The 13562-nt window shown below is 27.4% G+C and overlaps 3 protein-coding genes across 6 annotated transcripts; 1 reads left to right on the top strand and 2 right to left on the bottom strand.

Moving 5' to 3' along the window:
• Positions 1–144: 144 nt before the first annotated feature.
• LOC124496444 (uncharacterized) lies at positions 145–1352 on the bottom strand. The gene has a single exon (XM_047059965.2). It carries the CDS (start codon positions 1253–1255, stop codon positions 155–157), a length of 1101 nt encoding a protein of 366 aa, XP_046915921.2. The 5' UTR covers positions 1256–1352; the 3' UTR covers positions 145–154.
• A 102-nt stretch (positions 1353–1454) lies between these two features.
• LOC124496485 (uncharacterized) lies at positions 1455–6770 on the top strand. Of its 3 annotated transcripts, XM_075735840.1 has the most exons (4): positions 3811–4088; positions 4216–4850; positions 4957–5642; positions 5755–6770. In XM_075735840.1, the coding sequence occupies exons 3-4, from the start codon at positions 5180–5182 to the stop codon at positions 5862–5864; spliced, it is 573 nt and encodes a 190-aa protein (XP_075591955.1). In that variant the 5' UTR covers positions 3811–4088; positions 4216–4850; positions 4957–5179; the 3' UTR covers positions 5865–6770. The 3 variants fall into 3 exon arrangements, with proteins under 3 accessions (XP_075591954.1, XP_046919674.2, XP_075591955.1); XM_075735839.1 differs by lacking the exons at positions 4957–5642; positions 5755–6770 and having other exon boundaries at positions 1455–4088; positions 4219–4478; XM_047063718.2 differs by lacking the exons at positions 4957–5642; positions 5755–6770 and having other exon boundaries at positions 1455–4088; positions 4216–4478.
• Positions 6771–6838: 68 nt separating this feature from the next.
• On the bottom strand, positions 6839–11979 carry LOC124496396 (ABC transporter G family member 23). Of its 2 annotated transcripts, XM_075735838.1 has the most exons (8): positions 11343–11979; positions 9845–11051; positions 8890–9357; positions 8491–8798; positions 8097–8424; positions 7637–8005; positions 7219–7559; positions 6839–7157 (listed from the first exon to the last, which is right to left on the bottom strand). In XM_075735838.1, exons 2-8 carry the CDS (start codon positions 10167–10169, stop codon positions 6864–6866), a joined length of 2433 nt encoding a protein of 810 aa, XP_075591953.1. In that variant the 5' UTR covers positions 10170–11051; positions 11343–11979; the 3' UTR covers positions 6839–6863. The 2 variants fall into 2 exon arrangements, with proteins under 2 accessions (XP_075591953.1, XP_046915875.2); XM_047059919.2 differs by having other exon boundaries at positions 9845–11979.
• Between the last annotated feature and the right edge of the window lie 1583 nt (positions 11980–13562).

Genomic DNA, 13562 nt, shown 5'->3' with positions numbered 1-13562 from the left:
ATTCGAATGATTCATACATAGAATACGTATCGAATTTTTTTTTAAATAAGTCATTGATTAATCATAAAATAAATAAAAATTCATTAAAAAATTATTAAAATAAATAATTAGCCTATTGATGATATGTCCGATAATAAATGAAAAAAAAATCCGTCTAGATTTTATCCACACAACGAATCGGTGGATTAATTTGAATCCAAATTGAATTCATTTCATCAATCATTGATTGTTGTTGCGTAATGTTCGAATATTCTTGTTTAATTTCATTTGTTGGAATGTTGGAAGACAGCATTGTTGATTCGTTTGTCGCCAAATTATCCGTCATCATCATCATCGATTCGGCATCATTGGAAATGATAATTTTTTCTTCAATGATTTCATCAAATTCATCATTATCATGATAAATATCGAAATTATCTGCATTAGCTATCATATTATCCGGCGGTTGATGATCAAATTTAAAATGAGTAGTACGACTTATCACCGATCCAAGACGATGTGTAGAGTTTAAAATCTGTATGCTGAAATTTGATGCCTCAAAATCGGAACACTTTTCTTTGGAATAATTTTCAATGAATGTGCGCAAAATATCGACATTTTTCGAAGAAATTTTCAATGTAAACAAAATATTTTTTGGATTGATTTTCGGTTGGCCATTGTTGGTATATAATTGTGGCATTTCTTCAGGGATTTCATTCAATAATCGTTTATAAAAGCTATCGATCATATATCGTAATGTTAAGAATGGTAAACGTTTCGGGCCATTCTGTTCATCATTATGGTCAATAATTAATTTTTCTAAATTGATTATAAATATTTCACGAGCAAAACGTAATGAATCACCAAGACATAATGCAACACAATGTATATGGATTTGTGTTTTCGAAAATAATTCCGAAATAAAATTGAAAACAATTTTCAATCGTGACAATGTATTCAGCAATGTTTTTTTACGCAATTCAGATTGTATAGGAAAACAATGCAATCTATTTATGAAACCAAACGGTACCGGTATGGCCATTCGATCATAAAGAATGTATTCAAATACATTGATTATGAATTTGGAAAATAAATCACGACGTATCATTCCATGATTGAATTGAATATTAATTGTTATATGACGATTTTTATTCGAATTTTGCAGGGAAAATTTTTTCTTATTCGACGATGAAAGTGTCAATAATCCATCCACATGTTTAATATTTTTTTTTGGTGTCCGATGAAAAAGGCCATTTTTCGATAATAAATCATACATTGTTTTTTTTCAAAAAAAAAAAAAAAACGTAACAAACAAATTAAAATCCAAAATTCGAATAAAAAAAATGTTTTGATCATGCATGAAAAAATGTGAGAGTGAGAGAGAAAAACCGTTTAAAGAAAAAATGTTTCCGAAAACATTTCCATGACTTTGAAATTTGTTTTGCCATTCCTACGAAAATTTCTCTTTTGAGTGCTCAACCAGTGGTTGAGCACTTTGTATAAAGATTTATAAACCTGATTAAAATCTATTGATGAAAATAAAAAGACAAATTGATTATCAATCATGGATAATTGCCACAAAGTTCGTGTTTATTATGATTTTCCCATACTTTTTGATTATTTGAAAGATGTTAAAAAAGAAAATAAAATCCAGTCTTCGTCGTCGTTTTGTCATCATCGTCGTTGTCATCGAAAAACAAATATCAGCCATTCGAAATGTAGAACAAAACATGAAGACAAAAATATCCGTCATGACCATATTGATCATTCCAAAAAAATTAATTCAATTTCTTTCACCAGAAAAATTATCGATATTCATAATGATGATGAAATTTCAAGTCAATCATCAACAACAAGTGATTATTTTGTTAGTCAAAACATTCATTCACCTCATATTATGTCTATCGATAATGGTCGGGCTTATAATCTTATTGTTGATCAAAAAAATAAACGGATAACATCGAATAGTCAGAATAAAGCCCGTTTATTGTCAACGGATGGAACAAAAATGCTGTACCTTGTTAATCATTCAATAGATCAAACCGTTGTAGATAAATCTACATTTTTTATATCTAAAAAATTATTAAATGATCATGATGAGATGATGATGATGATGATGATGAAACAACAATCATATAATAAACAAATCAAATCGAATGTTTCCCGAAATAAATTGACGAAAATTTTCCGACCAAGATTATTTGAGCAAAACAAGTCGGACAAATATCAAACAACAACAACAACAAACCCCCAACATTGTCATCGATCAATACGAGAATTCAATGACGGTATCATCACTAATAATAATAAAAATAATACTCAGATGATGGAAAATTTTGATCATACGGAGAATTTCGACACATATTTATTTTCTCAATTGAATATTGATGAAAATGAATATAAAATGTTACCGCCAACTCCGGCAATCGAAAATCGAACGATTGGTAAAAATGATTTAAGAAAAAATGTCAAAAACAACTCTATCATCATAAATAACGATAATAAGGAAGATGATGATGATCAAATTGAAAATGGAGTCAAATCAACAACAACAACAACACCAACAGTAAACAATATTTCTTTGATACAAAGTTCATCCATCATTGATAACACGCTGATGAATGATGATGATGATGATGATGATGTTGATGATAATGATGATAAAAAACAAAATTCAATTCACCAGAATCAATTAATCGATGATGAATCAATAGTACTTTTAAATGAACTTTTATCAAAAACATTTGAAAATAATACATTCGAATCATCATCATCATCATCATCATTATCGATTACAATACCAAATTGGGAAGAATTATGTGAACGTATCTATAGATTCAATGGATATCGTATAATAACGGATATTATTTATAATCCAAAATTAAATGATCATCAATTAGATTATTATCATTATAATGATGATTGGCATACACCATCATTACAATCATTAATCGATTCGAGTACTTGTTGTTCTTCGTTATCCACAATCGGTAATAATGATAATCGGGAATTTTCTAAACAACAACAACAACAACAAATCAATTTTACCACCAATATTTTTGTTAATCAAACATTTAATAATAATAATAATGCCGCAAACAAATCGATGATTGAAATGAATACAACAGAAGAACAGATATTGATGAAAAATTTTGATATTGAAAAATTTATTTTTGATCAATCAAAACGAATATTTTTATTAAGGGAAAATATTTTAGCTATAAATAATCGTATGGTTGTCAATTTGAAAGAAATTATTGAACAGCTGATGTATGATACAAATTATTTGCCAATAACATCACAAAGAATGCTTTTATTTGATCTTTGTAAAGAGAAAATAATCGAATTGTTTCCAATGGATTTGAATGTGAATATGAATAATGATGATCAACATACGAATGATTCTCCAACATTAATGATACCATTGAAAATGCAAAAAATAATATGGCCTTCAGATTTTAATATTTTTGCACAAATAGTTTATGATAGAATCAAGAGATTAATATTACCAAATCATGATCAAAGTACGTCCAATAATAATGATGATGATGATGGTGATGAAACTACCAATGTAATATATACGAAGCAAAAAAGAATCGGATTAATGGCCTTTTGTCGACAGCAACGAAAATTAGATTTCGTTGACCGATTATTATATCATGATATGTTAAATGAACAGCCACAATGGTTATGGTCATATTTTTCACCAGAAATGATGAAACAGATTAAAAATGAATTATGCAATACGATTATGGACGATATCATAAATAATTGTATATATGAACAATGTATTCGAATCATTAGTTGATTATTATCATCAGATTTTTTTTTCTCTCCAATATTTTTATTTGGTTTTATTGACCACAAACACATCAATATATATGTTATATATCGAATTACAGCGAAAAAAAAATCACATGTCAATCAAGAAATGAATACTGAAAAGAAGACGACGACATCATCATTGATGATATTTTTTTTTGCTTGTTTATTTCTCATCAAAAAAAAATTTCTACCAACAGTATCAATTAGGTTAACGGATATCGAGTGGAAAAAATCGAAAACAACCTAACATGTCATCGGATCAGATTTATTTACTATATATTGATGTAAGTTGTTTTTTTTCCTGATAGATATTCTATATAAAAAGAAAAATCGATGTCATCATTTGTTTCTTTTTGTGATTATTTCAATTTTTTATTTATTGACGTGTTTTCTTTTTTTTTCTCCATTCAGAAGAAACATCAAATGCAACAAAAATTCAAAACAAAACAAAAGACTCACGCACATTATTTTTTTTTTCAATACATACATATTTCAAATAGACCTTCGTTTTTTTTTCTTCTCAGCAAGAAAACAAGAAAAAATCGCTTTCATCTGGTATTTAATAGGAAAAAAAAAATTTGGAAAAAACATTGACGACGACGACGACATTTTATATTTTATTATTGTTGTTGTTTTTTTTCAAATTGAATATTTTATCGTGTGCCCACATATTATTTCTGTTTGCGTGTGTTTGTGTTTGTACGATGACAACGAACATTGGTAGCACAATCATATATATATATATATATAAATATAAGGAAATTATGACGACAATCAATTTTCGTCATTTGATTGGATTTTTTCTTTTTTTTTTTAATAACAGAAAACAAAAATAGAAATATATTTATATATTTATTATAAATTTCGAATGAATCAAACATAATCATCATCATCATCAACAACAAACAAAAAAAAATTTATCGTTTCTTCTTCTTGATTACAATTACAATGCCTATTTGTTTCATGCTTTCGATGAATGTATAGTAGATAATATAAAGAAGACGAAGAAAATAGAGGGAAACCAAAGAAGAAAGAATAAGATAATGGTATGTATTTTTTTTTTGTATGATAAACAGATATATAAATTGATGATGATGATTTGTGGTGCTTCTGTCTTTTCTTTTTTTTTTTTATTTAAAACAAAATCATCAGGAAATTTATGAATTTACCAGTCATTAGCTTGTGCGTTCGTGTGTGTGTGTGTGTGCGTGTGTTCGAATTCGAACAAAATTCGATTTTCGATTTGAATTGTGAATTTGTTTTGGTAAATTGAATTCAATCAATCAACATCAACAAATTTTTGTTCATCATCATCATCATCATCATCAACATTGAGTTTAAATCTACAAAGAAGGACAAATCAAAAGACAACAAAATGATTTCCATACATTATTCAACAATGATGACAAATATAGACCATTATTATGTTCATTATAATTTTATCAACAAAATAATCATTGGATTAATATTCCTTCAGGCCATTATTACTGTATCAAATTCAATGAACATTCATGATTCAACAATAGTAATGCCAACAACAACAACAATAACGACGAATCTACGTCATCCAATGGATAGAATGCCAATCAAGGAAACACAATCACCATCATCATCCATCATCGATGATCATCATAATAGTGATAATACAAATATAATTGGTGATAATGATCAAGATGAAAATAATAATCATCCTACAATAACAACAACAACAAATAGAATATTAAATAGACGTTTACAAAATTGTTGGACAAATCTATCAAGAGCCATTGGGCTTGTATGCTCAAATTCATCATCATCATCTTCAAAATTTATGAAATTGTTAAAAGAAAATTATTTTGGTACGTTCTTTTTTTTGCCTAGTTATTGATGTATGTTTTTTTGTGATGAAATTTTTTAATTAATTTGCTAATTATCTGTTTTTTTTGTCTGAAAAAAATCATCATTATATAGGCATTCTACAAAAACGTAAACATCCATCATTATCCATTGAAAAACAACAAATATTGATTGATTGCTGTATAAAACCTTGTTCAATTGATCGTATACGTACATTATGTTAAAAAAAAAACAATTCAACAATTGATTGATTGCTGCCCATATTGATGATCCAAAATGGAATTTCTTCTGTGTAAAAAAAAACTCGCACACACACATACAATTTTCTCAATACCTCAACCATCGTTTCATCTATCTAAGGATCTATCAAATTCATTATTTATATTAATGATGATGGAGACGCGTTAATATACATACTTTGAAAATTTTTTTTTCAATCATTTCTTGTTCACTTTCATTTCATTTTCATTTGTATTTATTTTGTGATGATTGATTTTTTTTTTCATTTCTCTTTTATTGATACTTATCGATTTGTACATTGTATTATCATTCACACACACACACACACACATACACACACATACATACATACATACACACGCATAAATATTGCATTTTGTTTTCTTTTTTTTAAAAAATGAAAAATATTTGTATGTGTGTGTGATTTCACGCAACTATATATCATTATTTTTTTATTTTGTTTTGTTTATTTGTCCAATGCGTCTTTTGGCATTCTGTAGACCAGTATCAGTAGAGTGTTAGAAAAAAAAACCATGGACATTGAACCTCGATAATATGAACTCTATGGTTTATTTTGATTTTGGAAAGAGATGGGTTGTGATTTTTTTTTTTTTTCATTTTTGTTTATTATTTGGTTTGTGTGGGCAGCAACAATTTTTTCCTGTCAAAGTGTATTGCCCTTTTTTTATACACACATATCAACAACAACAACAACAACAAAAAATGAAAAAAATTTGTAAAATTAACAAAAAATATATCGATTTTTTACAATCATCGATGGATCATCGTAAATTTTATATCATTCATTAATCAGAATTTTCATGATTTTTTTTTTAAAGAAAGAAAGAAAATAAATGTATTATCAATACAAAATTTATATATTCAAAATAATGATTTTTTTTATGTTTGTTTTGTTTTTTGTTTTTTTTTACAAAAAAAAGAAATTATCATTCATTCATTCATTCATTATACCATTTAATTAATCAATGATAATGAGGTAAAAATGGTATCCGTATTGTACTATTTGATATTAAATGAAATAAAAATATACTTGATATAAAACAAATAAATGTATAGCTTGTTGTTGTTAGATAACCAATTAATACTTCAAAATGTTGATATGACCAACCACGTAACATAACCAAACGTACTGAACGTATTGTCAATGTAATTGGATTTAGAAATATTAATTTCTGTAATATATCTGGCAATCCTTCCATTGGCCACATACTGCCCGATGTTAATAACATTGGTAATATGATACTTACAACAGCAATCTATGAATGATTAATTGATTAATTGATTGATTGATTAAAATAAATTGATTATTAAACTTACACTAGCAAATATTTCATTCACACAAATGGTTGAAATGACTAAACCAATACTTAAACCTTGAATTCCTTGTAAAAATATCAGAATGAATATTTCCAATAATGAACCTTCATTATCCAATTCAAGAATGACGAATGATAACATTAATGTAAGAAATACTTGTGATAATACGGCCACAAAACATGTAAGCATATGACCGGAAAGAATTTCCAATGGTTTAACGCCGGCAACAAATGCACGTTCTTGATAACCATCTTTACGATCCATAACAATCAATAATGAACCAATGACCATTGGCAATGCAAACAAACTGAATACAATCAAAGCGGATACAAGATAATGACCTTCAAAATATAAATAAAAAAAAATCAATGTTAAAGATTTCATATCATCATTGAATATATAAATAAAATTATATTACCAAGATCTGTTTCCATTTTTCCATAAATTGGTTCCTCCACATATATAGGAAGATTAAATGTAATAGGATTATAGCCTAAATCTGTGCTAAATTTACGCATAAAAACTTCAAAATAATTTAACACAGCTCTACGCATATAAACGGCAAATATAAAATTTGAATTATCCGGATATAAACGTATTTTACTGCTTTCAATTTCAATTTCATCTACTGATGATCGATAAACATCAATATAACGAGCAGTGAATGATTCAGTAAAATTATCGGAAAAAATCATTCCATAATAGGAATGACCTTTTCTCACTGATTCTAATGCTTTTTCAGGGCTATTGAAAATACGTTTCTTGAGGAAATAATCATCCATAACATCTAGAAAAAAAACAACAATGATAATTATTGAAAATGATTATAATTATAATATAATATTGTTCAATAGAAAAAAAATCAAACATCATTTTACCTAAAAATGTTTTGGACAGATTACCACCATGTGTATCACCAGGATAAATGGCAATAGGCATATTATGTGGACTACGTAATATGGTCAATGAAAACAATGTTATTGTCATAATTGGTATCATATGAAACATGATCAATATGAATGGATTTCTTTTCACACGTATATAACTTTTCCATATCATTGCCTTGAGACGTTCTTTATCAATTTCTTTACGTAATCTTTCTTTCATTGTTATTTTTTCTCCTTTATGTTCTTTATAATAATAATGATGTTGATGATTATGATGATTTGATTCTTGATTATTTATTGATGGTTCATATTCAATGGTCTGGAAATAATAAATATGTTAATTAATCATTAGGATTGTTGTTTATTTTTTCAAATATATGCTCACCTTTTGTCTATATGTTCCACCATTGAATTGTGATGTTGTTTTTGTTGATGTATTTGATTTAAAAATTTGATGTTGTTGTTGTTGTTGTTGTTGTTGCTGATACTGTTGTTGTTGTTGTTGTTGATTATTTCGTGAATATCTTGATATACAAAGCTTCAAGAATACTTCTTCCAATGTATTACAATTATATTGTTCTTGTAATTTAGATGGTGTCGATTGTGCCAATACAGTGCCGGATTCAATGAATCCAACATTATGTGCTTCTTTTGCCTCTTCAATATAATGAGTGGTTATAATGACACTTGTTCCTTTTTTTCAAAAAAAAAAAAAAAAAAAACATCAAACAATCAAATTGAGAATGTTTCAAGTAATCAAATCAAAATAGAAATATAAACAAACCTTCTGTTTTACACATATTTTCAAGATGCATCCAAATACGATAACGTAAAACAGAATCCACACCAACAGTTGGTTCATCCAATATAACTAATGGTGGCTGATGTACTAATGTTACAGCTAATGATACTAAACGTTTTTGTCCACCACTTAATGTACGTACAATACGATCACGATCAGGTAGATTTAATAATTCAAATAATTTTTCAATACGATCATAAAGATGACGTGAATCCATATGATAAATTTGTCCAAAATATTTTAATGTTTCTTCAATAGTGAATTCCGGTATCAATGATATTTCCTGTGGCATATAACCAACACCAGGACCAGGTATACGTGAATGTGTGGATGATGGTTCAATGCCGAATACACGTATAAAACCAGTTTCTGGTTTCAGACGACCCAATATCATACGTAACATTGTTGTTTTGCCACAACCATTCGATCCTAACAAGGCGAAAATTTTTCCTATACAAATAAATAGAAATTGGAAAAAAAACAACAACATCATTAAATGAATCATAATTTGATTGAATAATCTATGTAATAATTATGATGATGATAATGATGATTATGTGTCTGTGTGTGTGTGAGAGAGAGAGAGAGATTGCTACATTGATTTTAATCAAATTTTTTTTTCAAATTATCATCATTAAATTATACACTTTTAAATCAAACAAAAAAAAATAAAAATAAAAATAAAAATGAATTAAGGTCAAGGACTGAACATGTGATCCAGCAATAAACAGGTGATTGCATTATTTGAATTTTTTTTTTTAATTTATTTATTTATTTGCTAACACAAAAAAAATCGTAATTATTTGCCATAAAAACTCAATAAATTCATTTTTTCCATTGATTTTTTTTTCTTCACTAGTTTTGGAATTGAGATTTATTTTGATCAGAAAAAAAGGTGGCAGAAATTTTTCTGACTAAATTGAATTATTATTATTACCTTCAGGAACAAAGAGGCTAACATTTTTTAGCACAGGTTTTTTTCTATAATATGAATAGGCAACATTCTGTACTTTGACAGCTAATGAATGTTTACCACCATCACCACCACCGCCACTGTTGATTGTATGATCAATTTGACCATTTTGTTGTTGTTTATTATTCAATGATGAATTATTGATTTGATGATTTATTGTATTCGATGATGTTGATGTTGATGATGATGATGATGATGATTTTGATTCATCATCGATAATTGTTGATGGACTATTTTGTTGATATTGATAATTATCTATATCGATATCGTAGAAATTTGTTGTAGACATTTTTTTTCCAAATGAATAGTGAATACAAACAAAACCAAAAAATTTAGATCACAGACAAATAGAATGATGATGGGAAAAAAACAATAGGGGGCGACACCAAAACAAAAAAACAAATGACAAAAAATTCGAATGAACGATGACGAACAGCGATGTATGGAAAATGAATTTAAATTTCCTCAATTTAAATTAATCGATGAAATAAAATTAATTTTTTTTTTGTTTTTTGATTAAATGTAGAAATGTTTTTTTTCGATTCGAGTGAATGCGTTTCACTGTTTCTTTTTTTTTATTTTAAAAAAACCTAAATGATCGACCGATAAACACAATTAACAAACAATTTTTTATCTTATGATCACAAATCACAATCGATATAAAAACAATGTGTGTCTATTTGTGCATCATAATCATAAAAATCATCATCATCAGTGCCACAACCACTAATCACAAATAACCATCATCTGGACGATTTTTTTTTGTACAACAAGACAAAAACAATTTCAACGTCAATCGATGATCATAATAAATTCATCATATTTTTTTTTTTTTTGGATTTATATTTTTTTTCCCAATTGAATTCTGTATATTGAATGTACAAACAAACACACAGACAAACACACAATGATGATTGAAATTATCGATTGATTGAATACGAATTGAAAATAACAATAATAATAACGATGATTATGATGATGATGATGAATGTTGTTGTTTTCGTTGTTGTTGTTGCTGTTTATCTTCGATTGATTCTTTGTTTGTGTGTGTGTGTGTGTGTGTGTTCGAATGAAATACCTTCAAACAAGAAATTTTTTTTATTCAGAAAATAAAACAAAATTTAAGTGATTCAAGAGAGAAATTTTTGATATGTTTTCTGGATATATAATTCTAAAAATTACTGGCAATAATCAAAATGATGATAGTGACAATGATAATAATGATGATGATGATGATGATGATGAAAATTTTTGATGAAATTTCAAGGAGCAATGTGATGATGATGTTGTTGTTTACATCCAACAAATCCAGAAATATAATTTTTTTTTTCGTTTTTTTTTGACAACATGTTTCATCCGATCATTGTCGATATACAAAAAAAAAAAAATAAAGAGAGACAGAAAATTAGCAACGATAAATAAAAAAAAAATTTTTTAAAAAATTTGACAAGAAAATAACAACAATAGATAGATGTGGATGGATGGTGGATAGATGACATTCAACAGTCGATAATGATGATGATGATGATGATGATGAGATGATTGTGTGTTTGTGTTTGTTTGTGTAATGTGAAATTGAATGAAAAAAATGAATTTGAAAATCCTTGAATCTGGATGATGATGATGATGATGATGATGAATGGAAACCTGAGTTACGTTGTTGTTGTTTATATATTGGTCTTGAAATAATCACAAAAGAAAAACACGCACACACACACACACACAGAAAGGAAGAGAAAGACAGAAATTCGAATCGGGTTTTTCTCAAAATCAAATCAAAAAAAAAAAATTATAAATTAATTAAGCAAAATAATTGATAAACAACAGCAACAACAACAACGACGACAACCAAAAAAAAAAAAAAAAAACGATAAGAAACACCGGATTTTCAAGGAAATTTTTTCATTTGAGCAAGAGGAAAAAAAATGTTATTGGAATTTCCTCTGCCTGATAAAAAAAAGATGCATACAACAAATTCCTTTCATTCCAAAAACCAGAAAAGGATGTAACCCGAATGGAAAACCCAAAACAAAAAAAAAGAAGAAAAAATTTCACATTTTTATTTTCTGTCCATTCAAAATCAATTGAAATTGCAAATTAATTTTAAAGAAGAAGAAAAAGAATAAAATTTTAACCACAAGCCATCCATGAGCAAGTCTCTCTTTTTTTTTGTTTATTTCTTTTATCAAATTTTACTCTTAATTTTTTTTGCGGGTCCTTCTCATTTGTTTTGTATATTTTTTCGCTCTCACAGTCTCTCTCACCTTATCCCTGACATCATGATCATCATCGTGTTTCTAATTTTTTTCGTTCAAATTGGCCTTCTTTTTGTTTCTCTTACGAAACAAACATAGATTTGATCAACGCAGACAAACAAACAGACAGACAAATAATGTAGGTAGAATTTTTTTTTTTTTTTTGTTTCAACAAGCAAATCATTCTATTGGCCAGAATCGATATCTAAATGTTTGATTTCAAACTGTAAAAAAAACTCTCATTTATGAATGGAAAATTTATGTGTGTTTTGATTTGAATTTTTTGTTGTTGCTGCATTAATTTCAATTTTAATTGTTTGAATTTTTTTTCCTATTTTCATCTTAATCATTCCATTCATTCATTCATTCATTAAAATCAATTGCTAACATCGTCATCATCATTTTCTCTTTTTTTTCTCTCTTAAAAAATATGTAAATTTTACCTGTCTGCCTGTGTGTGTGTGTGTGTGTACGTGTATTTGCACTCAATTGTTGCAACACATTTCACATTTTCCATGTAGTTTTTTTTTGTTGTTTTGTTTTGCTTACGGCATTATCATTGGAAAAAAAATGTTTCGAATGAAATAAATAATGATGATGATGTTATATGATCACTAAACACACACACACACGCACATATCCAAAATTATATACTTTCGAAACAGCGGTAAAACTTGCTGATATTCAAAGGCGAAGGCGAAAGTGCAGAAGAAATGAAACGAATGAACGAACGAACGAAAGAAAAAAATCTTTACGTAATATAAGCTTGACCGATCGTCAATAATTTGATGATGATGATGATGTCCAGTGATTTTTTCGTCTTCATCTTTGTCTTCTCTTCTCTTTTTTTTTTGTTTGTGTCCCATTGATTGACCTCTTTCGTTGGAAAGAAAAAAAAATGAGAAACTAAAAAACAAGAAAAATTCACAAGATCGAGGACAAAATAATAACGAATATGACGCACAAATATCTACAATACGGCCAATCATCATCATCATCATCATCAATTTTTATATATTTAAAGTTGAAACAAAAAAAAAATTTTTTTTCGCTTAGTTTACGTAATCGGATTTTTCTTGTTTTTTTTCTTTGTTTGTTTCACATTGATCTTGAACGACAACAATATATATATTTTATTTATTATTTATCATTCATCTAGTTCTCTCTGGTTTTTGGCGTTTTTTTTTTCTTCTCTCTACTGAAGAATCTCTATCTCATAATCTTATTATCGTCATTTGTATGTTCAATGTTTTCCGTGTATGAAATGACTAATTTATTATTATTTTTTTCATTAGAATTTTGGATTTTTGTTTGTTCCATCGAAAAAAAAAAATTCCTAAAGAATTTCTTGATTCATTGGAATTTTTTTATTAATAAAATAAAACTGACTTTAATCTCCTACTACTACTACTAGTCGTTGGATGAAT

The sequence above is a fragment of the Dermatophagoides farinae genome, chromosome 2 (assembly GCF_024713945.1).
Source record: "Dermatophagoides farinae isolate YC_2012a chromosome 2, ASM2471394v1, whole genome shotgun sequence".
NCBI lineage: Eukaryota > Metazoa > Arthropoda > Arachnida > Sarcoptiformes > Pyroglyphidae > Dermatophagoides > Dermatophagoides farinae.
The sequence above is the reverse complement of the archived record's forward strand: the minus strand, read 5'-3'. Positions and strand labels throughout refer to the sequence as shown.